The sequence below is a fragment of the Electrophorus electricus genome, chromosome 26 (assembly GCF_013358815.1).
Source record: "Electrophorus electricus isolate fEleEle1 chromosome 26, fEleEle1.pri, whole genome shotgun sequence".
Lineage (NCBI taxonomy): Eukaryota > Metazoa > Chordata > Actinopteri > Gymnotiformes > Gymnotidae > Electrophorus > Electrophorus electricus.
The window spans coordinates 1,771,208-1,796,566 of NC_049560.1; the positions used below are offsets into that span (position 1 = coordinate 1,771,208).

Below are 25,359 nucleotides of genomic sequence, written 5' to 3' on the forward strand. Positions count from 1 at the left end.
CATACCATCTACGTAATAGGCTTTTGCCGGAAGGAAAGTAGGATTGTGTCAAATTTAGCTGAGCTACGAGAGACATCATATCCTATTGATATAGTCGTGATACTCTAAATCGAAAAGGTATGTGTTTTCTATAGCAGCATTTGTTATTGTTTTATGATTTAATGTACTTTTAAGTAGAGGGGTAGCTAGGTAACGTGAATAACCATTTAAGTTTAATTAGCTATTTAGCTAATATAGCTTCCGTTGTTACTGTAGCTAATCATCCAGCAATAAAGCAAATATAGCTAGCTAGCTCGCTAGCTCTCTAACATCGTTTTTCGTGTATTTCTCAGCCAGGTAGCCAGCTGGTTCACAGTTATAACGTTTTTACAAATGGCTTCCATAGCGTTTTGCATGGCTTATTGTATGTTATTTTTTCAGTTAATGCAAACCCATAAAAAGTTGGTTTGCTTGTCACGTGGGTGTTCATTGCAAAACTAATCACATAGCTAGGTTATCTTGCGAAGTAATTCCATTTTGACATTTGCTAGCTAGCTAGCTAGCAAGATACCTAGACACCAGTCAGCATCGTATTGCAGAAAGAGTTATGGTACTTTTTAAGACTTATCCATGCCGTGTTTTGATTTTGCACGCGATCCCAATATGTTACTTACGTGCTTGTTCTGGCAAAGTAAAATAGTGCTGCTTGCATTATGTAGCTATATTTCGGTCCCACGATATTTCCGGTTTATCCATTCAATCAGCCACTTTCAGGACGTGTAAATACACTAAAGGCTTACATTTGTTGTTATAGTCTGTCTGCTTGTTTAGCGTCCCCCCTGTGGTACACTTACTACGACGCCAAAAATGTCACCTTGATGTCCATATCAACGACGTTTCTACCGATCCCAGTGATGTAGGGCTATAATACACTGCACAGATCTTTTCTATACCATAAATCAGTACTCTATATTACGGAACTGTTTCTTTGACTTTAGGGTTAAACTCACTCTTCGACACTCCTGCCAACTAAGGAAACCTAGAAAACAATGCCACTGATGGGGGAGAGCCTACCATGAGGTTTGAGCTGAGAACATCAAATGAGGCACTGCGTTCATCATTGACAACTAGGTAGACGGTCATGTTACTTCTTGATCACTTTCTTTTAACTAATGCACATGCACACACGCAAACACGGATCTTAGAAAAGGATCTGAGCTCGCCTGACCCAGTTTAACATGCAGCCTAAAGCCTGAAACCATGAAGCCAATGAAAGAATTTAATTATTTTAATGCAGAATTGTTTAGTGTTTTAGTGAGCATTCAACTATAGCATGTGAGAGAAACTATAGCTTTGTATTTCCACTCCCAGCTTTTTTCAACAACTGTACTTCTGTTCAAATGTGTTGCTAAGCAATCAGATGGTGTCAATATGTCAATTGAGAATATGTATATAATTGACTTGAGATATTTAGATTACATTGTATATCAGTTGCAGTTAACATTCTTTCCTGCAATAGGTTTTGCAATGTCCTTTTCATTCTTAAATCTGCATTGTGTAAGAAGTGTTTTGGCCTTTGCAGTAGTTGCTAAGATACCCTGTTTTGTAAGATTGGAGATCTGTACTAGTAGTTAAAATTAGCTCTGAGAAGTCCACGTATAGAGACCAGCATTGCCTTAAATGGCTGACCAATTCACACAGCATAGATGCTACTGTTTATAAAGAAAACTTTGTTACATTTAGCATGTCATTGCATGGTTTACAGATGCGTTGAGCATATTAAGTCAGGCCTAATTTTGCTAATTAGTTGGTGAGTGCAGAGTGCAGCACATGTCATAGACCTTGTTCCTGGGACAAAGGGATGCTGTCAATGTTGAATCCAGGCAACTTGGTAATAGGCTGTTTGTGTTTTCTAGCTGTCATGGAAACCAAGGCAAATGGCTCAATGGACACAAAAAGGTATGTAATAAGTTGGGACTCTCCTTCCAGCTATCTAGCCTGACAAGAATCTGCTTTCTTTAATGTGTTTTTTTTTTTGGGGGGGGGGGGGGGGGGGTTCCTTGTTTCTGCTTGAAGTGTGAACTTGTATGTCAGACAATTCGGGTTAAAGGTTAAAAGACCGTTAGATGGCAGGACTGTTACTGTACAAGTGTATGATCGTGTTTAAAAGAATGGGCTATTTTGTATTAACTTAATTCCAAGGTGAGCACAAACAATGGGACAAATGAAGGATATTAAAAGATAAATGACAAGTATCATTCAGTTCATTTGATGCCCCCCTAAACTGTTGTGATCTTCTCTCCATAAATAACTGAAGTTACCTATTCACCACAAAAGTAAATCATTCAGGGTTTGTTCTGGCATGTTTGCATTTTAAAGTTATTTTTTATCATGGTTTCAGTAAGGTCAGTAAGCTGCCAGATTTCTTACATGTGGTGATTATTTTTTGTTGTTTACACAGTAATTATTAAAGAAAATGGCTTGTGAAGTCTCATCACTTTAACATAGGCTATTGGTGTTCCATCTGTTCACCAGTTCGGTGGAGAATGGGCAGCTTCCAGATCCTGCTCACTGGGCTGTAGCAGATGTAGTCAATTATTTTAAAGCTACTGGATTTGAAGAGCAAGCCAATGCCTTCCAGGATCAGGTATAGTAGCAATAATTATTGTCTACATTGTTTTTGCTTGGATTTGTCTTTTAAATTTTTAAGATCGGATTTTGTAATGGTTGATTCATTCTTGCATCACTTTTATGAAAAGTGGGGTGGATGATCTTATGGGCAGCATTAGTGATGGGGTGGGCAGGGATTAGGTCACTGTCCTGTTTTAGTATTTACTGCATTATTAACTGCATTCTGTATCCCATGACCTCAACCAAAGACGTTTCCATCTGCAGGAAATCGATGGCAAATCTCTTTTGCTAATGACTCGTAATGACGTTCTGACTGGACTTTCGATAAAACTGGGCCCTGCACTGAAGATCTACGAATACCATGTGAAGCCACTTCAGACCCAGCACTTGAAAAGCAATGCTTCATAGCACTTGGGACGGGCCAGCCCCTTGGAAGACAATCATGCCATGGAACAGCAGGGTAACTGCAGACTGGAAAAGACCACGTTCTCACATGCATTTTATGCATCCTTGTGGGCAAAGAAACAAGAAACTAATGTGAATTTGTCTTTCGCAGTCTGAAATAGCTGAACAGGTACATGTTTGTCACAATGATTTTATGTTTACCGAATTTGAATGGTGTTATAATTGAAATTTCTTTTAAAAAATATTGACTCCTTTTGTGAACTTGTACATATGTCAGAATTCATTATTCAATATTGTTTGCAATTTTTAAAGATTTTAATTGTAATAATGATTGTGTGAATGTGTCTGGCAGTAAGATTATAAACACTATTGTTTAAGATGTAGCTAGGTAAGGCGTACTTTTTCAGAGAATTTAACTGGGAGCTACATTATTGGGCTGTACATATAAGGAAAAATAGAGGAAGGGGGTTTTAATTTATTTGTTTTGTTAGTGCTTGATTCTTTTTCTCCTTAAAGATACTTAAGTCATGAATAGTTCCAGTTAGGTTACAGCGCATATGATTGTGTATGGCTCCGAAAACTAACCACCCTACAGTTGTGTGTTGTTTTATTAAAGTCTTATTTAAACATCTTATACTAAGGAGTCTCATAAAACAGTATAACAGAGACTGGTAACTAAATAAATTCAGGTTCCTTTTTGCATTTGTTTGGAAGATGATGAGCTTGATTGATTCAAATCCAGTCACTAAATGGTTTTATGTCTGTTTCACCATAAGGTTCATAAAGTGATGATTAATTTTGAAGATATGGTTCCTGAATTTGTTTGCTGACTTGGTGAAATACCTGTCTTGATGTTGAACTGAAAATACCAGTTATGTGTCAGTTCATGACCAGTGGTGCTTATGCAGCTGAGGGGACATTGTGTTCACTTAGACAGTCTTTTGCACAGTGTCCATTCAAAATCTGTCTTGCAATAGAGGACTGAGTTGTATGTGAGAAATTTGCAATAAATTGCTTGAATCAAAAAAGGCACTGATTCAACTGTAAATCTTAGTCAACTATTCATAAAAGTGATTATAACAGCTCACAAGCCTAATATTTAATCATGACAAAGACTTTTTAAGATATGTGAGAGAATGACCAAATGATGCCTTTTATGTAACTGCTGTAGAGCTCCCTTGCACCTAATATGCGGTGCCCTAAAACATTAGACATTTAACTTTCATTTTACCTATGCTGTAAATCAGTTGTGTAGGTATCTGCATGAATGCCTACATATTGCCTCATGCCGCATTATATAAAAAATGAAAGTAAAATTTCCATTTCGATCACTATATGTTAAATTCCATTTCATTTTTATATGTACATTTTAGAAGTACCTAATTTTGGGTCCCTAACTAACATACCTTTAAAGTGGCAAGCTATCCAAAGAAAATATTGGTTCTGTTTCTTTTAACACCAAGGCATCTAAATCTGTTTTGTAAAACATATAATTCATACCCAGTCCTCACAACACTGTCTAGTGATGTAAATATACTTACTCTAATTTTGTTTATTATTGCAACTATTTATTATATGGGAAAAATATTTGTCGCAGTCACTGCATTCAACTACAACTTGATAAAGGTTTGAGAGTGTCATTTTAAATATTTATTTATTTTTATTGACTTATTTTGGGGAAAACGGTGGTGTGTATACTGTATGGGGTAAATAAGTCTTTGTTCCTTTTTTTTAATTTTTATTTTTTATTAAACTTGTGTGAATGCCATTTTCTGTGGATTCCTCATGTCTCTGGTTGGTTTCACAGTTTAGCCCGTGACTTCCTTCGCACAGTCCCTGTGATGTTGCCCGCAGGGCTATCCAGAGGTAGAAGAACCTGTAAGAGACAAACAGAAATTAAGTTTTAACACTTCTCAGCACTCTTGGGGACAAGTTTTATTTCCACATTTTTTGCTTATAGCACTGTGTCTAAAACAAAACCATATTGTTCAGTTACTGTGGTCTCCAAGGAGCAGATATTTCATATACCGATTTATACTTTATACTTTCATTGTATTTTTAATTGTACTTAATTGTACAGTAGGTTGCAGAATTGGTTATCCTTGTTGATTTTTAGATTTTGCATAAACTATCTAAAACATCCTACCAGCTAAGAAAACTTTGCTTCTCTGCTTTGTAGGAATGTTTTAGTAAACTAACCTCATCCATGTTGGAGATCCCCATTTTTGTCATGTCAATTGTAAAGTAATGCTGGTTTGGCATGACTATTTCAATCTCCTCGATCTGTTAAATAAGATGCATGGCGTAACGGTTTAAATGACTTTGTGCATATTTAAAGTGTTAAAATATCTGATTTGTATTATTGATATTACATAAATCCAACTTGCCTCTGGTAACCTGTCAAGAACAAGAACTTGTGTATCATACAGAGTCTTCTGAACAGAAGGTGAATATTCCCCACGGTCATAAGGCCCAGCAAACTTCTCAATGATGGTATCTTTCACCATGTTCCTGCAGAGACAGTACAAAGTGTAACAATCTAACACCTATATTATTAATCCTGTACAAATGTTCCTTATTTCTTTATTTTTGGTTACCATGTAGTGTCAAACGGCACACCCCAGTGCTTATTGTAGCGCCATTTAGCATACACAGAGGTACAGAAGAACCTGTCTCTGACCTCCTGTAGGGTGGTGAAGCGATCTTTGAGGAAGCCCTCAAAACCTGACTGTGTAGTCTTCAGAACCTTCATGTCTCTGATCCCACTGTGAATCACTGGGTTCCCTGGAGGTTTGCACAGCAACTATAAGTGGGTGAGCCTTTTAATTTTCTATTAAATGTAGATATTTTTGGCACCATAAACCTAATTGTATGGTCATTAAGTGAGTAGGGTGTGTTGAATTAGTGGGTGTTTCACTCACCATTTAGATACTGTTCTACCTCGCAGAAGTGCCAAAATTCTGGAGAGAATATAAAGGCATGAGCATGCATAGTGCCATTCTGCAAAACAGATGTTGACAATGAATCATAAGCTCAAAACTCATCACCGCTGGCAAGAGACATCAGTATTGGAAATTGTTCCTAAGACAGTGATACCTTTTCCAGCCTTTTCCAAGGAGCTTCCTCAATGTTGACCTTTGCTCGTGCAACATGCTTAAAAGCTGTCAAGAAGTGGTTGCAGATGTCCAGGCCAAAGCCCTCAATAGTTTTAACCTATCAAAAATGAAGCTGTGGATAACTCCATCCATTGTGTAACTTCAGTCCCAGATAGTTTGTTATAACAACATAGATTCACCCCACCCCTAAAAAATACTATATTAGTTTTAGTACAACATATTAGGTATCTATTCTTTATGAGAATAGAGCTTGTGTAAAAAAAAAAACCTTCATCACTTTCCTGCACAATCCTATGCCAATATTTAGTTTAGACTTTTTTTTTTGCATGTAACTTATCCAGGGTCAGTAAAACCTTCTATACAACATCGGATGTCTGTCATTTTTCTTTTAAATCCAGTGATCTTAAACACATAATAAAATCAGTGCTGAAATAAGTATTACAGCTTTGGCTTAACTGCATGAATTAATTACTAATGAATTAGTTACTTAATCACTAATTAGTTTTCCTGAGTCTCAAAATGTTACACCTACTCCCTTTAGCTTGGCCAGTGCATGGACTGTGTTCTTGATCGTGTCTGTAGGGATTATGTCTGAATTGTCTCCGGTCAGGTAGTCTTTGAGAGAATTCAGCGTCAGCTGGACGTCTGCTTTCAGCTCAGTTATGTAGTGGTAAGTCCCCTCCCTCCGGATATACATAACCTTCACTAGGTTCTTCCCGTAACCTGTCCTTACAAACTCCACATTCTGTGAAAATATTTTAAAGTCAAAGCATTGATTTACAAATATTAAATTAAAATTTAAATATTGTAGTATCTCAACAAAGATGCTTGCGGTGTAAGTTTGAATAACAGTCTATAAGCAAAAATATTTATACCTGATTTGAGGTAGCCATATTTTTTCAAACGGGTGCTCAGAGTGTGTGTTCCTTTACCCTTCAGAACTTCACCACTAGTAGAGCTAGGTGGGGGTCAGAGGATTATATTAAGGGGGTGTTGTCTTCTGTGTATTTTGCATTTCGCAATGGGTCCAACAGGTCATGTCAGTGTCCGGGACTGTACTGGTTTAAAATGTATGCATTCACCACGACAATAAGATCTGCATGCCGCTTATGTGGGGGAAAGGATAACAGCCTGGGTACAGCACAGTGTAGTGTTGTAATAGCGCCCATGAATCCATGTACTATTTCACTGTCCTTTATTGTACTACCCTGAAAGATTTAAGATCAAACACCTTTAATTTTTCATCAGCTCTCTTAACTTATGAACATTCATTAGCATTAACATTAATTTTAATAGCAATCTGAAATGCCCTAGTTTTTCAGTAAATGGAAGCTAATATTTATGGTAATAGTGGTGTTAGATTTATTTTTAACATCTAAACTTTCAACCTTTCATGTGAAGCAAGTTCAGAGGTGCCTAGCTCTGTTCTTTCAGATATACAGCCCTACAGGGCTCAGCTCCAGCTTTAATCCAACATGCACGGTCCAGTTAACTGAAGCTTCAGCCAAGTGTGTTTGCACTAAACTCTTAAGGGTGGTAGACCTCTGGGACAAGACATGAGCTCCTTTGCTCTATTTTACAAGATACCAGCAGAAACCGTTGCAGTGGTGTAGAGTATTTTTCTTTAAGTAATATGTGCCATGATGAGTGTCATGAGACAAAATACCCAACTTCCTCTTTCATACACACACAGCTGCATGTATGTTCTTTCACTATCAGTAGTCATGAGGAAGCTAGCCTTAACAACAAAGGAGCTAGCCTTAACAACTGCCTAATTCTTTTTGTTCTGTCAATAAGCATATGATCCATTTTGTATGACAGAGGGAAAATGTTCTCAGTCTGGAGTTTCTGCTTGATTCTCATCCAAGTATTCATCTTTGGTTCCCTGTGTGAGGCAGATCTGTCCTGCCTGGATGAAGAAGGGCAGCCTGTTGACTGGTAGATGGAGTTTCCACTTGTTTTCTTGCAGTTTGAAGAAGTTTTGAGTAAATGTTTGATTTGAGTAGAGACTCTTAGAAATGTTCATATTTTCTTTGCCCTCTGCAATGTAAGGTTCATCGTGTACAAGTTGCCCAAGTATACGAAGGGTGTTGTGGGAAGTGGAGTTGACTACATGTATTTGGATCCTTCTTTACTGAGCTGGCAGCTAAGTACACATGTGGTGAATACCAGTAAAGGGGCAATAGGCAGCACCCTGAGCCAGCTGTACCATAGATATGAGGTATGAGCTTTAATGTCAAAGCTAGTGGTTTCCAGCTATGCTTTTTTCACTAATTGATTGTTATGCCACTTCTCCTGTGATTAAGTGGTTAAGAAGAGTTCCCATACCTAGGGTCAAGATGGATAGCAGAAATGACATAAGTAGGATTTTTCTGAAGGATTACTTATTTAAAAGCTTATAGTTCAAATTCAGTGACAAACAATTTTGATTATTTAACAGTTGAACAGCTCTGCGTACATGATCTACAATGATGCTCCACCGGTGCTGAAGTACTTGAATAATTATGGACACACAAAAGGTACTTTTAAACTTCAAAGTAGGTTTTTTGATGTTTCAGAGAGGGGAGGTCTAGCGCAAAGAGCATAGCTGATAAGTGCTGTTGACTAAGCATTGATTTCATGCTTTCAGATTTTTCCTGAAGCAGATAATGCTTATGTACACCATTTATGGACAGCACATTTTTTTGCTGGAAAGTGGGCTCCTATCAATACAACCCTGGGCTTTGATTTAGGAATTTTGTTTTGCTACCATCTTGATTTTGTCAGTGTAAATGACAAAGTTCCGGGTCAGTCAAAAACATTCTGCTGCCATGTAAGACATGAAATGAAATGACCAAGTTCTTGAAAAAACCCATGTTGTTTTCACACTGAATGATGATATTCAATGAGTGACTGCTCTGTGCTGCCCACGTGTTCTCTAGGGGTGCTGCTTTTTGATGAGTCTCAGGGATTCTGGTTAATGCACAGTGTTCCTCACTTTCCACCATTCCCTGAAATGGGCTATGGCTTCCCCTCCACTGGCAAACTCTTTGGCCAGATGTTTCACTGCACTACTTACAGCTACAGAGAGTTCCAAAAAATATGTAAGCAACCTATGCCAACATAAACATTAAAAACAACAACAACAAAAAAACAAACAAAATACATAACACTGGCACATTTTTTTCATACCCTGTAATTCAGTAGACAATACAGTACATATAAGACATCTTTAGCTTTACCAATCACATGACTCTTTTTAAAAAAAATGTATTGGAAAGCCTCTGATGCTTGAAACCTTTCTCTAAATACTTGTTCTTGCTTCACCAGCACAGCAACTGGCATATATGAATCCCCATGTATACAATTGCTCAATTTCAGCGGCGTATTACACAGACATGGCAGCCATGGCACAGCTCTGTGCTGGCGAGATGCCAGTTGTGTCGCCCAGTAGGAAACTGGAGAAGCTGAAGTCAGTCCAAGGGGAGACCTTCCTCAGTTTTGCCAAATCTCACAGCTATGTTGATGGTAAGAGCATTTTGGAGCTCTTTTTAGCTATAAGGTAACACACTGCACAGGTTTGCTTTGCTTTTTTGGATAGATAGTGTTCATTGGATACTATCACACAGCCATTTGATGACTTTTAAAAATGTCAAAGTACAATTCTGTCCTTGACTACCTGTTGACATTGCTTATGTAACACATGAGATGCTTTTAGAACGTGCAGAATACCATGTTTTACACAGATCATGCACATGCATTGTTTATAATTTTGCAACTAGAGGGTTTTCCTTGGTACTACATGCCATTAGATATATAGTGGATAACACATACACATAGCTTTTCCGCAATCGATGTCCATGTTTGTCCAACAATCCACCAATAGTCTTCTGATATTGACCTTCCAGACATTTATGCTGGCTGGGTAGCACAGACACTGAGGACAGATGTTCTTGTGGAAACCTGGCAACGAGAGCCACACCATCTCCCCTCCAACTGCTCACTGCCCTACCACGTAATGAACATCAGGAGTATCAGCCTACCAGGACCCGTCATCTTCAATTCCTATGAGGACCACTCCAAGTGGTGTGTGTCCCTGGAATACAAAGCCCAGTGGGCATGTGTGGGCGACCTGAATCGGGAGATCGGACAAGCGTGGAGAGGTGGTGGCCTTGTGTGTTCTCCAAACCCGGGTGTCTACAGAGCCTTCCGTCAGGCAGTGGCCTGGTATAAAAGCTGTTAGAAGCAAGAGATCTTCTGTTATCTTTGGAAGTATGGAAGTATGGAAATGTGGAAGCAAATCAATGGACAGTGTTATGCACTTTTAGATGGAACAAGTCTTTCCCTTATTTTTAGTTGAATAGGAAAGTCACTTTAACATCATTTGGAATGGTACTGATTTTTATTTTTTATTTTTTTTTTAGTATTTCTGTTACCCTTTTTCATATATCGAGAGTCTACATTTATTTGAACAGATATAAATTAAAGAGCAATTCTCATACATCCTCTTATATACATCATCTCAGTTACAGGTAAATATCAATGATAAAATGGGAATGCTTGTAACTGCATAAATTAGGGGTAGAGTTGTGTGCAATAAAAAGGTAAAAAATCTTAGGAATGAGTTATGAGCATATACACATCGCATCATGTATAATATCCAGTGTAAGACTCTAAATCAAGAGGGCCACGCAACTGCAAGCTAAATGCCATGCTTGTGCTAGGGGTGTTAGATAATAGTAAACTCTACACTGATGTATGTCACCAGGACCTAACTTTGACATCCCTCAGGGCTAACCTGTCAGCATTCATTGTTTACTTGTAGTTTAAATGGTCGACTGTAAATAAATTACTTACTTTTTTTTCTCCAGAATTGGGCTAAAAGGCTGTTTTTGGTTCAGAACCAGTCTCTCCGTAGCCTAGTTTTTGAGAATTTAGCTCACTTTTACTCTGAAGTTTTAAATTAATTTTCATCTGTTTAGGCAAATGGTCTGTTTAGCCATGTTTAGCTGAATGAAATCTAATGGATCGCTGAGTTTTTGTGTAGCTTTACTGCTTGTAGCCTACTGTAATGAGTACCTTTATGGAAAATAGAATCAAATTTACGAAAGAGAATGTTTGTAACAGTTAAAGACAACAGTAGAAACACAATTCCTCAAGAACAACCGCACGCAAGTGTGCGGCTATAGTCCACCTTAGCACTAGGGGGCGATACGAGAAACTCATACAAGCCAAAACCGATCCGGAAACTCCTGACTAAGATGGTAACACGGAAACATTTTTCAGACACACGTGAATTCAGATGAACTGTTAATAACAGCAATAAAATGGATTTCATTGGGGTACCAGTCTCAGAAGATACGACCAATACAAAGAATAAAGTAAAAAAGACAATGAAACGGCAAAAACCTTTCCAGGAACCGGTTGATAATGGTTCCGTAGAAGAGTCGGAGTCTGCAGGGTCCTCGTTCCCTCCTACATTCAGCTTGTCGACAATAAAAAATAAACAACGCAGACACCTAATGTTCATGAAGCTCAAGCAAGAGAAACGGAAGGTAACATAATTCTAAATAAAAACAGCTATGCCATAAGGTTTTCTCGGATATCTACTTGCCAGCTTGCTAGTTAGCGTTAGCTAGCTAGCTAGCCAGATAACTGCTATCCTAGGCTACCTAACTATCTTAACTAAAGCTGAGGGCAATTACAAAATTAAGGTAGCTTTATTTAATGTGTCGTCAAATTCACCTTAAATAAAATATGTTGTTGTCAGACTGAAACCAATTATGATATCAACGATAATTTGCTAGTCCTGTTATGTCATCAGTATTTTGTAAATTCTTCTTTAATTACACCAGTAATGTGGTATCTTCATTTGAATGCAACGAGTTAACTGCATTATAACTTTTTTTCTTTCATACAAGCAAAAATTGGAATTGCGGAAGAAAAGAAAAAAGGAGAGAGATGCACTTGGAGACAAGGTATCTGGAAAGCATGTTAATGTTGCCATCTGTCTCCTTTTATTGCAGCTGATTTCCAGTTTTGGGAATTGTCTTTTTAAAACTACTGACACAACGCTGACTTTTCCAAACTATTAATTGTTATTTCCACTTAGTTTTTGTTTATGATTTTTCTGAAGGCACCACCAAAAGATGTTCCAAAGACGATTGAGAATCAGAGAGTATATGATGAGACAACAGTAGACCCAGAGGATGAGGAAGTATGAATATTTCCATGGATACCTGTGAATAGATATTGCTTTTGGATTTTATATTAATAATGCAAACATGCTTGCTTTGAATTCAGGTAGCTTTTGATGAAGGGACAGATGAGTTCTCAGCTTACTTCAACAAACTGACAAACCCGAAAGTTCTTATTACGACATCAGACAGACCAAGAGGGGTAAGATCAGTCTTTTTACTTCAGCATAACTGGATTAAATTTAAGGCTAGTTTAAGGCTAATTATAATCTAGGTCTGGATGAAGTTTGATGAATTGAGAATTGTGTGCTGGCACAAGGCCATTGTGGATCCTAGGAAGTACATATAAATTTCCATTTATTTTGATAGGTCTGTTCTTTCAAAGTGATTTACAGCTCTCTGAGTCATACAGCAGCATAGCCTAAAGTTTGGACATTTACAGAACTGAGATATAAAAGTGAAAAACAAAACTCACTTACAAAATCCAGATTACTTTTGAATAGAAGTGATTTTGGTATAAAGTCACCCAAGTGTGACTTTGGGTTATATCACACCAAAGAATTGCCATTCTATATGACTAAATTGTATATGCATAATTTGGATTTACAAGGGTAAATTGTAAATCAGAAAATTAACACATTAAGATCCAAAAGATATTCACACAATCCATACTTTTAATGTACTGTTTGAAAAAGTACTTTATATTCACAAGCTTGTTTGTTTACAAATCACAGTTTGGAAGTACAGATTGTTTTTGTTTAAATACCAAAACAATTTGCACTAGATTTATTTGAACTATTTAAACATAAACCTTAATACTGGTCTGGTACTTTATTTAAAAGTAATAAGGAGGTCATATCCTGTTGAAAAGGTGGTAAGTAAGGGTTGGATTTGGGGTTCAATGTATATACGAAAGCGTTTTTTCTCATCTACACACAAAGACCTAACCTCCGAAACCAATAAGGGTGTGGAAAAAATAAAGCACAGAAGATACAAAATCGATATCTGTTTGAAACAGTCAACTTCAGAATATTCAGTCTCTTTGGAGCATCTCTCATGTGCTGTAAGGTTCTACATCAGGCAGTCTAGGGTATTTATCTGTTTATAGCTGATTTATGCTGATATAAGATTGCAGTTGTGCACAAGGACATATTACTCTGCAGTCATTTGTTTTAAAATATTTGTATTTAGAACCAAACAAATCTGTAGTATATAAGTAGTACTGTAGAATTAATCATTTTTAACACAGTATAATAGAAATAGCATCAGGAATCTTAAATAAGTGTGTAGATTTACATCTCTACACACCAGTACCTACAAACCATACAGCATCAGTAATGTATGGAAATATAAGGTGGCGTGAGTGTGAACTCAGAAATGTATTTTATAATAAGTGTGTTATTGTGTCTTTGGGAAGCTGACCATATATGGGTGTTTTCTTGTGTCTTTCTGTGATTTTAGAGAACTGTGCGGTTTTGTGAGCAGTTAGCGACAGTAATACCAAATGCACATGTGTACTACAGAAGAGGCCTTGCCCTGAAGAGGATCATTCCTCAATGTGTATCACGAAACTTCACATACCTTATGGTCATTAATGAGGATCGAAAAGTGCCAAGTATCCTTCAGCTGGGAGTATAATAGAACTCAGTGGTATTCACTGAACATGTATCTGCCTGCTTAGCTTCATAGTTCTTTTTTAATATATGGTGATGTTCCTTAACTCATCTTGTAAAAGATGGCATGGTTCTCTGTCACCTTCCTGATGGACCCACTGCACACTTCAAAGTGAGCAGTGTTCGACTTCGCAAAGAGATGAAGGTTTGTAATTGTTCACGGTTTATTTTTTTCCTAGTGGTATGCTTTTACTTACTGATTGACTGACTCACATTGTTAAAACGTATTCATGGAGGGTCTTGGTGCAAGTGTACGCTAGCTTGCTAGGAATCTAGCTAAGTTAGCAGTAGACATGAAGTGGTAAGCAGTGAAAGCTGCAATAAACACCTTGTTGCATGTGCAGAGTGATTATTGTAATTTGAGAAGCTTTATGTTCGTGACATTATTGGTTGGCTACCTTCCCATTTCTGAACTGCTTATGAACAAGGAATCAAAGGAACTTAAGGTTAGCTGTAGCTATAACTAACAATTAACAGTTTTCCCTTTTGATATTTTTCTCACAAAATTGCCCTCAAATTCAGTGTTTTCTTCTTAGATTTCCAAACCTTTTAGATCCAGTACAGTTGTGAGAAATATGCCCATCAGTGGATATTGGTGCAGTTGAGGCATAGCTAGTTGTCTTGTTTATTTACCATTTTATTATATTGTGTAATATCTCATGTTTTGGACTGCAGAGAAGAGGAAAGGACCCAACAGAACATCACCCTGAAGTCATTCTGAACAACTTCAGCACCAGGCTGGGCCACTCCATCGGCCGCATGTTTGCTGCGTTATTTCCTCATGATCCACACTTCGTTGGTCGACAGGTCGCCACTTTCCACAACCAGCGTGACTTCATTTTTTTCCGGTTCCACAGGTATGGTTAGGTATTGGTAATATTCAAAATATCATTGTGGAAATTACTGTGAAGGAATATACCACCATTTTTAATACAGAAATGTACAGCAAATTCCTACCTAATGTTGAGCAAATCCTTACATAAATTGGTTTAAATTAAAAGACAACTATCGTTGTTTCTTTGAAAGTTGTTAACTGCTGCTGTCAGAAGAGTGGACAACACCTCTTATCCTTTTTTTTTATACAGTTAACACATCTATGATTCCCTTTTCATGTCTTTCACAGATACATCTTCAAGAATGAGAAGAGAGTAGGAATTCAAGAACTAGGACCCCGTTTCACCCTTAAGCTCCGCTCTCTGCAGAAAGGAACATTTGATTCCAAATTTGGGGAGTATGAATGGGTTCATAAGGTGAGGATTAAAACCTACTTGGGTTTAACTGGTTTGCAAATGATTTCATCTGTTTTGCAGTGATTAAGAATCACGGAGTATATAGATGACCCTGGCCTTTTGTTAATCAAATCTGCCTTTTTTCTTCAAGCGCCATGAAATGGACTCCAGCAGAAGAAAATTTCATCTTTGAAGACTTATGAGGGATAATACAGCAGAGATGTGATAAATCAGTATTTGAAAAATATTTGAAGTGAAACACATTGACTTTTGTTATTGTAAATTGTGCATCTCTGTTTATACATGTCTGGTGACCAGTCCATTATGAAATTTACTGATGAGATGAAACAGAAATGGGGATCTCAGAGTCTGCTAGCAAAATCTATCACAAGAAATAGCTGGAAGGCAAACTGTAAAGTAAATGTATATTAAAATAAGTACTGTATCTACATTGTTTCTTATTTTGATTAAGTCCAAATGAAACATGGCATTTAGAATTTAATTGTACAACTGTGTTACATTGGAGGCTTTTGCAAGTGATTTATTTCTCCTCTTCAACATAAAATCGCGCTTCCGTTTCAGTGCAGGCAAGATTTACATTTTTGTAAACTGAAGCCTGCCAATTTTAGCCCGATGGAAATGACTCGGAGACGCAACTAGTATAGGACTTCACATATGTTAGTTGGTTTATGAACGAACTTACGTCACGTAAACATCTTTGGGGCGAAAAATATCAAGACCATTAAAATGAATGTTTTGAATACGCAACATTGTGACTTAGCAGTTGGTCCACTCCCACATGGTTTGTAGTGCTTAGCGGGATTTTCGCTCAGCAGTTGCTTTCCTTCTATCCGAAAAAACCCTTTTTGCTTAAATAGCCTACTGAAGATAATGAGCTGTTACGGGGGAACGAGATCAGTAAATTCAAAGGTATGTGGCTTATTTTTCATAACGTTTATGGAAGAACATTGTATTGAGCAGTGATCTCTTCATTCGTGTTCTCTCCGGCCCTTTCTCGGACTAGCGCGACGACCAGTGCGTAGAGCTCCATGTGTTTTTTGTCCCAGACGAACAGTGGAATTCAAAGCTGAATAAAGTGTCAGTTGAAGCCATAGACAGTTTCATATCGGCAGGCTTCATAAGGTGAGCGGGCAATAAATGCATATAATAGTTTCACACAAAGTTTAGCCCATAGGAGACTTATATTTTACATTGCACAGTGACATTACATGATGCTGGTGTTGGGATGCAACATGTAAAGCCTACTCTCAGCTACCAAGTTATATTAAAACAGATCACTTTTGCTCCGTATTTCAGGGTGTATCCAGACATTAACCTGAAAGCTATGAGAGATGAGCTTGGAGCATTACTTGCGCCTGATAAGGCCACTGATAGATACTGTTTTTTGAAATGCGTTGGCAGAAGTTTGGCATTGGTAAGTAGCTTTGCTTGCTGTGATACAAATTCCAAAAGGCACCTGGACAAATGAGTCAGTCTCTTCCAGCAGTTTGCAAGCATCTACTAGCCTCTTAAGCTCCAGATTTAGTTTATTAATGCTAATGCATGCTATTTGGTAACTACTGTGTAGCCATGTATTTAATAACTACATTTAAATTAATATAAAATATACATAGTTACAACAGTGAGGAATGAGAGTGAGAGGTCCTTAGAATGGCATGATATGGATCAATGAACACTTCATTTTTAACAACCAACACAGGAAAATTATCAGATTTTTATTTATTTTTAATTTTTTTTTTACATTAGGTTAAAGCAAAACAAGAGAAAGACTTGAAAGTCAAATCTTTTGCGCCACCCTATGTAAGAATTTCGCCTTAATTAGTATCTTTGCAAATTTAGTATTTGCAAAATACTTTGCAAAATTAGTATCTTTGCAAATTTTAACATACTATGGCCAATTGTGAAATAATATTATTTCTCATTGCAATTCCTGTAATTCAGTCCCCTTACCCAGAGCTCTATCTGCTGCCTGTGAAAGAAAATGCCAGTCACCTTTGCTCCAGGTCCCTAAACCCACACACGGTCTTTTACAACACAGAGTCTCAGAGAGGCTACCCTCCTTTTGCACCTGGCCAGACAAAAGAGCCCACTAAATTTCCACTAATCAAACAAGGGCCACAGCAGTGTATCCTAGACCAGAGTCTGGAGGAGAGGGAGGAAGACTCTCCAGGATGTGAAGATTCCTTTTGGCCTACGGCTCATAATATGTACAGTAGTGTCCAAGAGGAACTTGTGGTGAAGCAGCATGGTGAGAAACCCAGGAAAAGGCTCCCTTCCAGTAGAAGATAACTGTGTATGTTCATTATTCCAGATGACCTTCCTTTAGGTTCTTCTAGACCTTAGATATATTTTATTTTGGAAGGAAATGATACTGAAAAGGATATGAACAGGATATATTATTCTAGAAATTTGTTTCAGCTTTACATTAATATATACATTTCTGAAGTGGAAATATAGATGTTTAATATTGTGCAAAAATTAAGCAGAAGCAAAAATGAACATTTATTTTGTTTTCATATAGAAATAGTTCCTATTAATCAGAATCCAACTAAAATGGAAAAAATGGACAAAAAGACTTGTTACAAAAACATCACCCGAGATTCAGGAGTACCAGAATCACTGGAGGATTCAGACAATGGAGTTGTCCTCTCTCAGGGGAGGTAATGCTTTAAAAGGGAGGCTTGCCATGAAAATCTGCTATGTTAGTTCTAGGCGTACATATCCTGATTTTTATTGAAATCTTACCATTTTCTACAATTTAGGAAATCCAAACAGTCTCAAACACTAAAGTCAACCATAAAGAAACCAATTAACCAGGTACGATATTTTCATAATTTTCATAACCCAATGTACTAATCCAATATCAATTTTGTAAAACATTTCTAAAGAGAGATCTTTCTGAATAGTCCCTGATAAAATGGAAAGCCTTGTGCTTATTAATGTCTGGTCCTTGTAAGGACAGTGACCTTTAGTGTCAGGCTAAATTTCAGTGGTCAGCAGGGGTCCTTTCCTGTCTACTGTGCAAAGAACATTTATGAAAGGCTTTATTGCAGAAGGTTCCCCATTTGTCTTTACACTGCAGTTCCCTGTGGGCAGTCTAGTATCTCCTGCTAAAGATGACTCAGCTCCAAGTGCCCCTTCCCTGGCACTGCATATAGCAAAAAACACACCTACACAACCAACTAACAGTAAGACACTACCGCTGCTTCATCTCAAATTCAAGAGCATGAATAGATTACAGGTGGTTAGAGAAGTGTAATCTTTCTTCCTAGGGGATGAGCTGTTGAAGGAAATTAGGCTTGTTAAAGAGGAAAGAAAACAACTAGCAAGGACAAGGCAAGAGCTTCTTAGGAAGGGCAAAGATCTTCTAGCTCTGAATAGACACCGTAGGAACCAAGGTATGCAAGTAAATACTTCTCACATTTGTTAATGACATACTTAAAGTATGAAAGTTAAAAGGGCATCATCCTGTCCAAACTGCATGCCACCTAGCACGGGACAGGTGGAAGAGAAAGTATTTCGATACCAAAAAGGCTGCTGCACCTTTGGAAGACACCCTGAGAAGTCTTTGTCAAGAACTTGAGATGTTTTATGACAAACTGTTTCAACAACTGCAAGCCCGAGAAGGAAGAAACAGGCAAAGACGAGCAGGGAAACCATCAAGCACAAAGGTCAGTTCTTCACCTTGCTGATGACTCACTGACAGAAAAAACTGTGTTGCCTTCCAAGAGAGGGAGACAAACAGCTACTTTATGCCTAGTAAAATGCAACCCATGATGAGCAATATGATTATTATTCACAGAATGAACTCATAATTCAGATTATGACTGAGAGCTGTGAAATTGATAATCTGAAGATAAACTTGGATGATACCAAAATGAAACTTGCCACAGAAATGAAGGTATGCAATAGTTATTTCATAATATATTTATCATCACTGTAATTCATTATCACCATTGTAATTTCCCTCTGGTATGTACATATTTCATTCATTGTTCTTTAAAGCTGAGGAAGCAGGCTGCCACAGAAATGCAAACCCTGAAAGCAGAGTTACTGCAGAAGAAGTCCCAATGCTCATCCACTGGGCCTCTTACAGCCTCCACAGGCCTTGGTTTACACCTTAGCACAAGCAACCCTGTGTAATCCCGGCACTCGAAGCAATGATTTCCTTAAGTTAAAATGGTTTGTATATAAATAATAAGGTAATCTGGAAAAATTAATTTTTTTTAAGAGAAACAAATGAAAAATGAACATTGTACCCTACAGGCTCAGTTGCCCGCAAAACATCTATAATCCTATGGACTCCTTACATGTTATTTGTAACTAATATTTTTAATGACAAGGTCAATGACTGAGCAACTTAATTAATGAATTAAGTCTATGCCTACTGTTTAATGTTCAGTGTATTGTGTGATGGGGAGATTCCTTTTAAACCCTCACAACAGAAATAAGCCTTTTTAAAATCAGTAATTGGTTTTAAATTTCAAAACTGCATTTAATTAAGCCAGAAGGCACTGTGTTCTTGCAGAAATGTCAATTATTATTACTGATGCAATAAAAAAGCAGTTAAATCTACCAATTACAATAAATCTCAAATCTTCACTCCTTTTAGACCCAAGACAGAGTTTTATATAGGGTAGCAGACATAGCTATAGACTCCTAGGAGACTGCTAAAGACACCGCTTTTCGGTTTGGTGTGAGGGCATTCCACATGTCAGCACTTTGCTGCTTGGCAACAGGGTCATCACTGTAGTCAAGGAGATTTCCATTCCACATGCCAATCCCCCTCAAACTCTGCTGTCCCACATAAGCAGCCTTCAGGGAGATGCTCTCTGGGTCATCATACCACAACTGATGGACCTTGCCCTTGTTGTCCTGTAAGGTTTAATAAAGAAACAGTGTGTACATTCTGAAGGTCTCACTGATTTCAGAGTGACTTTAATAATGTTTAAAATATTGCTGCAGCAGACCTTGTAATTGTAATAGGGAGCGAGCTGGATCTCATCCCAAAGCCTCCCAGACATGGAAGAGTTTATCTGTTTCATCAGAGTGCTGTAGGGGATTTGTCTTCCAGATGCATCACTGCAAGGAGCCCCTCTAAAAGGCACTTTAGGGATTGTGCAGATCCCCTCCTATGACACAGCAATAGTAGCAATTGTAATTTAAAATCTTGATTCAATAATTTTGGTGTTGCAACATAACTGCTGAAATGTTCATTTATCATTCGGACTGGTGAACTAGAGTTAACATAGAATCTGAAACCATGTGATAAACATTACTGGTCAGCTACTTTCCTTTACATAATGTGAATATTAGGGCACTGCCATTTTATATAAGGGTTGCAATATTCTGGTCATGGAGGGCTGTATTTCAGCAGAGTTTGGTTGTTTCCCTACACAGCACACCAAAATAAACTCACTTAATTACCATGTTCAGCAGTACCTAAATGTGCTTGGACCCTGCCCCCTCCGGTATCAACCCCTGGTTTAAAAAATGAACAGGATCAGAAATGTTCTGTTCTATGTGCTTAAATAAGATGTGTGGTTGTTTATCAGTTGCTTCAGTCAAGTTACTAAAAGCCTGGGAGAAAACCTGCCCAAAGGCCAATCAGAACCAGCCTGGCACAATACAGATAGTTCAAAATGAATGCAAATGACTTATGTACAAAATAATTTGTTTATGAGATGAAGCACATGCTGTCATGTGGGTTTTATGGCTTGCTTTTTTAACAGTTGAGGCACTTAAAATGTAAATAAATAAAGTATAAAAGAAAAAACTACAACTGAGCCCTTGCAATTAAAAAACATCAGGAATTTACCCTTTTTTGTAATCAGTTATTTCAGTATTTGATTTTGTACAACATTTACATTAAAATGACCTTAAAATGCTACATATGCATTATTTTGACTTAATCTTACTTCATTGAAGTGGGCATTTAAAAATAAAACTTGCAATGCTTTATAGTTTTTGTTTTGTAGAAAGAAGAAAAACAGTAAGTGGACAGGTATACTTTCTGTTGCAAGGGCTCAATTAAAGGAATGTTGTTTTGTTTTTTTTATACCTGTGAAAAGTTTAGGCACAGGTAGTCATAACCATACCATGGAACTCCCATCACAAGTTTCTTTGGGTCTACTTTCATTGCAATGTATTGATCATATGCTGCAAGACAAAGGAACCTCTTTATGTTATGCCTTTTTACATGTTCTGAACCAAAAAAAGTCAAATTAATTCTATTATTAAAATCAGAACATTTTCTTCAGAAACACAATTCCATTACTTACCTGCTAGCGTTTGATTGAAGGGTGCATTTGCCATTGCGATGCAGTCCTCCCAGATCTGACTTTGTTCATCATAAGACATTACAAAGAGAAGGTCGCAAGAATCTGCAATTGCAGTGTAGTCATAGCAACGCTTATCAATACACTTAGGTGACCAAGCCACATCAAAGGACACCTAGATTTAACATCAGTAAGACAAAAGGTTAACAACTGAAATGATAGTCAGTATTCAGGGTACATGACAGGGCTTTTTTGTATTCTATTCAGCATTCTACCTGAGAGCCTGGAATTTCTTTATGGAACATGTCTGTTGTCTCTTTGACAAGCGCTGTTAAAGCATAGTATTCAGGGGAAGACTCTTCTACAGCCTGTTCAATGTCAATGTTTATACCATCCATAAACTGGATCTTTGCTAAATTAAGCTTCTCCTTGATCCAAGCTGTCCTTTTGGCATCTTCCACCATATCTGGGAGGGGCACATCACCTGTGAAGGAATGCCCAAACCTTTTGATTTCTGAAAGGACAGGTCACATGCTGTAGTTTACAGATTATGTGTTTTAAATGGTGTTTATAAAAAATACCCCTACCTTTCAAAACAAGACGTGCTCCATTGGAATGGGCATAACACATAAGCTCTGCGTCATACTTTCCAAAGGCAGCAATTGTCGTCACTTTGGACCAGTCATACAATTTCCATGACTTTCCACCCACATCAAAGACAAAAACCTGCAGGGGGTTGAGGTTACCTTATGTGAAAACTGGGAGACAGACCTTTGACATTCCTTAATTTGCATTTGCATAACCTAAGAACATTTAGTAACTTATATTTGATGATTTAGCATCTTATACATGACTGTTCAACTACAGCACCGTTCCACTGGTTCAATTCGTTATACGTTCATGTAATTACATTGTCGACATTTTCTTCCCTTATTGCAGAACTGACGCAACATACCATAGATAGGTAAATGCGTTTGATGTGCGAAGGAATCATGCAAAAACATTCTCTAAATAATTAACACGAAACTATCGAATATTGGTTTCAATCGAATGCCCTATACTTACCTCAAACTCTCGCTTATGCTGAATTGGTTGACATAGCTCCTCTCGCACGCATGGGCAAATTGCTGATGAATCTTTCACTGACAGGCTCAAAACAACGATGAAATATATATACAGCCACATTTTTGTTAAGAAAGGGAAATAACAAAAGCTAACTTTTTAATCATTTCAACATCATGAGACAACCGTTCTACTTCCTCAGTATGGCGTGCGAGAAGGACACTTTACGGTATGTCAATTGTCTTTCCGTTTAGAAATGTCAAATGATAATTTTGATCCAACAAGGAATAACGCTTACTATAAATACACACAAATAAAATGACTAATAACAGCCCAAACTCGAAATTCAAGAACGTTTTATAATATATGATTTTTATAATTGTTATGTAAATATTTGTGAAATTAAGGGTTATTAACATCGAAATAGCTGGTAAAATTTTTACCTGTTTTTAATTTAAAAAAACATTTGTTGTGTATTGTTTTAAGAATCTTAAAAATGGGAATATCGAATATTACATTTGCTGTACATTAGTTACACTGTTATACAGTAAAACTACGCTGACGCAAAGTAAATATGTAAAAATGATAAAAGCCTCATTTTAAAAAAGTTTTGAATTTCGGGGTTTTCCCCAGTCAAATCAAAATTCTAATGTGTAAAATTAAATATGATTAAGAAGCTAACTTTTGTTATTTCCATTTCAAAAACAATATGGCTGTGTATATTTCTGCTAATCATTTTGAGCCTGTCAGTGACAGAATCATAAGCAATTTATTCATGTTAGCGAGAGCAGCTATCGAAACAAATCTAGGATAAATTATAGAAAAGTATGGATCAGGCTGTGGTTATAAGAAAAATCCAAAATTTGAACATTATACAGGGCACACAAAGAGCTATTTTACTGAAATTGTACATTTTACTTAAAAAATGTAAATGGTTTTATTACTGAACAATACATTTTTGTTGGCTCCTTTTCTGGTTGATGCTGCTGGTAGTGCTTTCATCATCAGTGATGGTGCCCACATCTTGCCTAGAGCCATTGTGGCAAAAGCACGTGCCTACCTGGCTGGAGCTGCATCTGATGTTCTTGAGGTAGAAGGTGCCCTGTTTGAGGATATCAGTGAACTCATGTAAATCAGGCAGTTTGTTTCTACAACTGGGATTGCCATTTGTTATTTGAACCAGGTTGGTGTGAGAACTGAGGGACTCCAGCAAGTGCTAATGAAAATTCAAGCTGGTGACGAGAATGTTGATTCGATGACCAAGATAAAGCGAATCATGAAGGCAAGAAGCTACCATTAACACTGAATTCACTTTACTTTAATGGTTTCATCTTGATCTAATTTATCAAATATTTATACTTCCTCTTTTATTCCTTACAAACTGAAGGACTGGAAGAGTTTGTTGCCAACAAATCTGCCATTGGCCTACATGAACATGAAACTGTTTGGACAGGAAATCGCTTTTGCCAAAATTGACAAAGCCTTAATTGAAAGTGTCATTGAACAAGCAGCACAGGTATTTAATTAAGAAACTTCTTTGTTACAAATGTTTTTGATTGCCTTTATTAATAATATAATTTTAAATAAATATAAATAATTACATGTAAAATCTAATCTTATATCATTCAATATGTGGAGGTTGCTACAGGACCACGTGCACATGAAATTGTGAAGGATATAGTGTAATGCAGACTGGGATTGATCGCCAGTATTCCAAGTCTCTGCTGCCAGCTGAGCTGTGTCGCATCCTTCCCACTGCTGTTGGTCTGCCGATGGAGCTCAGACATTACGCTGCTGCTGTTGCTGTCGTATCTATCAACGGTAGGTTTTCACCTCATTGTAACGTGCCAGCTTTAAAAATGTGAATTTTAGATATGTTTGACCAAGTTATTACCTTGATCCTTTTAGTCCATACAACCATCACACCTCCTCTCCATGAACAATCAGAGCCCATCACTCTTGATCAGTTGATGATGACTAATCTTCAGTTGCATGCTGAAGCCAGACCAAGGTAAAACATTTAATAAAAAGGCCAAAACAGATATTACGAACCTAAAGATGTTGCATATTATGAGCCTTGATTATTCACTGCATTCTGCTCAAACAGGTTTGGGACTATGGCTATGGCCAGGAACATTGAGGACCTCCCAGTGCAGAGGGTGGTGTCTCTGGCACCTCCAGTGCCCTCTGATGTTCAGCCCAGTTGGATCCCTGCTTCAATTCAAAAGACAATCTGTGATGTTGTCCCCTACATTCACATGCAGGCATGCCTAGATATTTCCTCTCGCAATGCAGGGTTTATTGACAACGATCTTATTTACTATATTGTTGGACAGCACACAGCCTGTATTTCAGTGGCAAGAGGTAATTTTTGAGGCCAGACTATGAATAATAGTTCTTCTAATGTATTACCTATAGTAATATGGGAAATATACTCTCACATACACTTTAGTTGATGGTCCTGCCCTTCAAAGGAATCAGTCTTGTTGAAGGTGAAAGCTCAGAAGAAACTGCCTTCCTGCTGAAGCTGAGGGGCATACTGAAGGCAGGAATGAAGAACATTGAGTTCAGTTCAATGAGCTCCTCTTCCTCAATCAGCAACAATTTCAGCAGTTCCAGGGGATCCAGAAGTTCCAGTAGTTCATCCAGTATTCGCACATCTGATGTAAGTCTTTAGTGTGTGGCTATTGTTAAATAGTGCTCAGACACGAGAGGCATGGCTATAAACAAAAACAATTACATTGCATTCCACTGCAGCAGTGGGCTGAACCACGTGACTAGTGGAAACA

The 25,359-nt window shown here is 37.5% G+C and overlaps 7 protein-coding genes across 8 annotated transcripts; 5 read left to right on the forward strand and 2 right to left on the reverse strand.

Moving 5' to 3' along the window:
• Nucleotides 1-32: 32 nt before the first annotated feature.
• samd13 (sterile alpha motif domain containing 13) lies at nucleotides 33-4,783 on the forward strand. The gene is made up of 5 exons (XM_027017337.2): nucleotides 33-117; nucleotides 978-1,110; nucleotides 1,896-1,938; nucleotides 2,515-2,626; nucleotides 2,875-4,783. Exons 3-5 carry the CDS (start codon nucleotides 1,901-1,903, stop codon nucleotides 3,016-3,018), a joined length of 294 nt encoding a protein of 97 aa, XP_026873138.1. The 5' UTR covers nucleotides 33-117; nucleotides 978-1,110; nucleotides 1,896-1,900; the 3' UTR covers nucleotides 3,019-4,783.
• uox (urate oxidase) lies at nucleotides 3,586-7,076 on the reverse strand. Its single transcript, XM_027017338.2, has 8 exons — nucleotides 7,007-7,076; nucleotides 6,664-6,876; nucleotides 6,112-6,228; nucleotides 5,937-6,015; nucleotides 5,613-5,799; nucleotides 5,403-5,526; nucleotides 5,215-5,298; nucleotides 3,586-4,891 (listed from the first exon to the last, which is right to left on the reverse strand). Exons 1-8 carry the CDS (start codon nucleotides 7,022-7,024, stop codon nucleotides 4,817-4,819), a joined length of 897 nt encoding a protein of 298 aa, XP_026873139.1. The 5' UTR covers nucleotides 7,025-7,076; the 3' UTR covers nucleotides 3,586-4,816.
• A 759-nt stretch (nucleotides 7,077-7,835) lies between these two features.
• Nucleotides 7,836-10,980, forward strand: dnase2b (deoxyribonuclease II beta). 2 transcript variants are annotated; one of them, XM_027017408.2, is made up of 6 exons: nucleotides 7,836-8,069; nucleotides 8,184-8,352; nucleotides 8,572-8,650; nucleotides 9,053-9,214; nucleotides 9,441-9,638; nucleotides 10,019-10,980. In XM_027017408.2, the coding sequence occupies exons 1-6, from the start codon at nucleotides 7,960-7,962 to the stop codon at nucleotides 10,351-10,353; spliced, it is 1,053 nt and encodes a 350-aa protein (XP_026873209.1). In that variant the 5' UTR covers nucleotides 7,836-7,959; the 3' UTR covers nucleotides 10,354-10,980. The 2 variants fall into 2 exon arrangements, with proteins under 2 accessions (XP_026873209.1, XP_026873210.1); XM_027017409.2 differs by having other exon boundaries at nucleotides 9,492-9,638.
• A 379-nt stretch (nucleotides 10,981-11,359) lies between these two features.
• rpf1 (ribosome production factor 1 homolog) lies at nucleotides 11,360-15,658 on the forward strand. Its single transcript, XM_027017410.2, has 9 exons — nucleotides 11,360-11,665; nucleotides 12,032-12,088; nucleotides 12,247-12,327; nucleotides 12,414-12,509; nucleotides 13,769-13,922; nucleotides 14,043-14,125; nucleotides 14,656-14,837; nucleotides 15,104-15,230; nucleotides 15,361-15,658. Exons 1-9 carry the CDS (start codon nucleotides 11,438-11,440, stop codon nucleotides 15,400-15,402), a joined length of 1,050 nt encoding a protein of 349 aa, XP_026873211.2. The 5' UTR covers nucleotides 11,360-11,437; the 3' UTR covers nucleotides 15,403-15,658.
• Nucleotides 15,659-16,100: 442 nt separating this feature from the next.
• Nucleotides 16,101-19,600, forward strand: spata1 (spermatogenesis associated 1). Its single transcript, XM_035523079.1, has 11 exons — nucleotides 16,101-16,139; nucleotides 16,234-16,352; nucleotides 16,527-16,644; nucleotides 16,977-17,030; nucleotides 17,172-17,478; nucleotides 17,752-17,892; nucleotides 18,215-18,418; nucleotides 18,503-18,628; nucleotides 18,723-18,901; nucleotides 19,033-19,131; nucleotides 19,236-19,600. The coding sequence occupies exons 1-11, from the start codon at nucleotides 16,101-16,103 to the stop codon at nucleotides 19,371-19,373; spliced, it is 1,524 nt and encodes a 507-aa protein (XP_035378972.1). The 3' UTR covers nucleotides 19,374-19,600.
• Nucleotides 19,601-19,700: 100 nt separating this feature from the next.
• Nucleotides 19,701-22,786, reverse strand: ctbs (chitobiase, di-N-acetyl-). The gene is made up of 7 exons (XM_027017343.2): nucleotides 22,574-22,786; nucleotides 22,096-22,234; nucleotides 21,784-21,992; nucleotides 21,512-21,683; nucleotides 21,292-21,389; nucleotides 20,201-20,362; nucleotides 19,701-20,105 (listed from the first exon to the last, which is right to left on the reverse strand). The coding sequence occupies exons 1-7, from the start codon at nucleotides 22,691-22,693 to the stop codon at nucleotides 19,890-19,892; spliced, it is 1,116 nt and encodes a 371-aa protein (XP_026873144.2). The 5' UTR covers nucleotides 22,694-22,786; the 3' UTR covers nucleotides 19,701-19,889.
• On the forward strand, nucleotides 22,747-25,247 carry LOC113581918 (vitellogenin-like). The gene is made up of 8 exons (XM_035523080.1): nucleotides 22,747-22,799; nucleotides 23,543-23,660; nucleotides 23,754-23,854; nucleotides 23,951-24,086; nucleotides 24,256-24,391; nucleotides 24,479-24,581; nucleotides 24,678-24,772; nucleotides 25,045-25,247. Exons 1-8 carry the CDS (start codon nucleotides 22,747-22,749, stop codon nucleotides 25,245-25,247), a joined length of 945 nt encoding a protein of 314 aa, XP_035378973.1.
• Nucleotides 25,248-25,359: the final 112 nt, after the last annotated feature.

Coding starts and splice junctions, on each gene's coding strand:
- dnase2b (XM_027017408.2), top strand. CDS start 7,960: ATGTTCTCAGTCTGGAGTTTCTGCTTGATTCTCATCCAAGTATTCATC. Junction 8,651..9,052: donor TAATTATGGACACACAAAAG/GTACTTTTAAAC, acceptor CGTGTTCTCTAG/GGGTGCTGCTTTTTGATGAG. Junction 9,639..10,018: donor ATCTCACAGCTATGTTGATG/GTAAGAGCATTT, acceptor TTGACCTTCCAG/ACATTTATGCTGGCTGGGTA.
- ctbs (XM_027017343.2), bottom strand. CDS start 22,693: ATGTGGCTGTATATATATTTCATCGTTGTTTTGAGCCTGTCAGTGAAA. Junction 21,993..22,095: donor AGCACGTCTTGTTTTGAAAG/GTAGGGGTATTT, acceptor ATTCCTTCACAG/GTGATGTGCCCCTCCCAGAT. Junction 20,363..21,291: donor TGTGCCTAAACTTTTCACAG/GTATAAAAAAAA, acceptor GCTGTGTCATAG/GAGGGGATCTGCACAATCCC.
- spata1 (XM_035523079.1), top strand. CDS start 16,101: ATGAGCTGTTACGGGGGAACGAGATCAGTAAATTCAAAG. Junction 16,353..16,526: donor ATATCGGCAGGCTTCATAAG/GTGAGCGGGCAA, acceptor TCCGTATTTCAG/GGTGTATCCAGACATTAACC. Junction 17,031..17,171: donor AATCTTTTGCGCCACCCTAT/GTAAGAATTTCG, acceptor CCTGTAATTCAG/TCCCCTTACCCAGAGCTCTA.
- rpf1 (XM_027017410.2), top strand. CDS start 11,438: ATGGATTTCATTGGGGTACCAGTCTCAGAAGATACGACCAATACAAAG. Junction 12,089..12,246: donor GAGATGCACTTGGAGACAAG/GTATCTGGAAAG, acceptor ATTTTTCTGAAG/GCACCACCAAAAGATGTTCC. Junction 12,510..13,768: donor CATCAGACAGACCAAGAGGG/GTAAGATCAGTC, acceptor CTGTGATTTTAG/AGAACTGTGCGGTTTTGTGA.
- LOC113581918 (XM_035523080.1), top strand. CDS start 22,747: ATGAGACAACCGTTCTACTTCCTCAGTATGGCGTGCGAGAAGGACACT. Junction 24,582..24,677: donor CATGCTGAAGCCAGACCAAG/GTAAAACATTTA, acceptor CTGCTCAAACAG/GTTTGGGACTATGGCTATGG. Junction 24,773..25,044: donor GCCCTCTGATGTTCAGCCCA/GTTGGATCCCTG, acceptor TGCCCTTCAAAG/GAATCAGTCTTGTTGAAGGT.
- uox (XM_027017338.2), bottom strand. Junction 6,229..6,663: donor CACTGGCCAAGCTAAAGGGA/GTAGGTGTAACA, acceptor CATTTTTGATAG/GTTAAAACTATTGAGGGCTT. Junction 6,016..6,111: donor CTTGGAAAAGGCTGGAAAAG/GTATCACTGTCT, acceptor TCTGTTTTGCAG/AATGGCACTATGCATGCTCA.
- samd13 (XM_027017337.2), top strand. CDS start 1,901: ATGGAAACCAAGGCAAATGGCTCAATGGACACAAAAAG. Junction 1,939..2,514: donor GGCTCAATGGACACAAAAAG/GTATGTAATAAG, acceptor TCTGTTCACCAG/TTCGGTGGAGAATGGGCAGC. Junction 2,627..2,874: donor CCAATGCCTTCCAGGATCAG/GTATAGTAGCAA, acceptor TTCCATCTGCAG/GAAATCGATGGCAAATCTCT.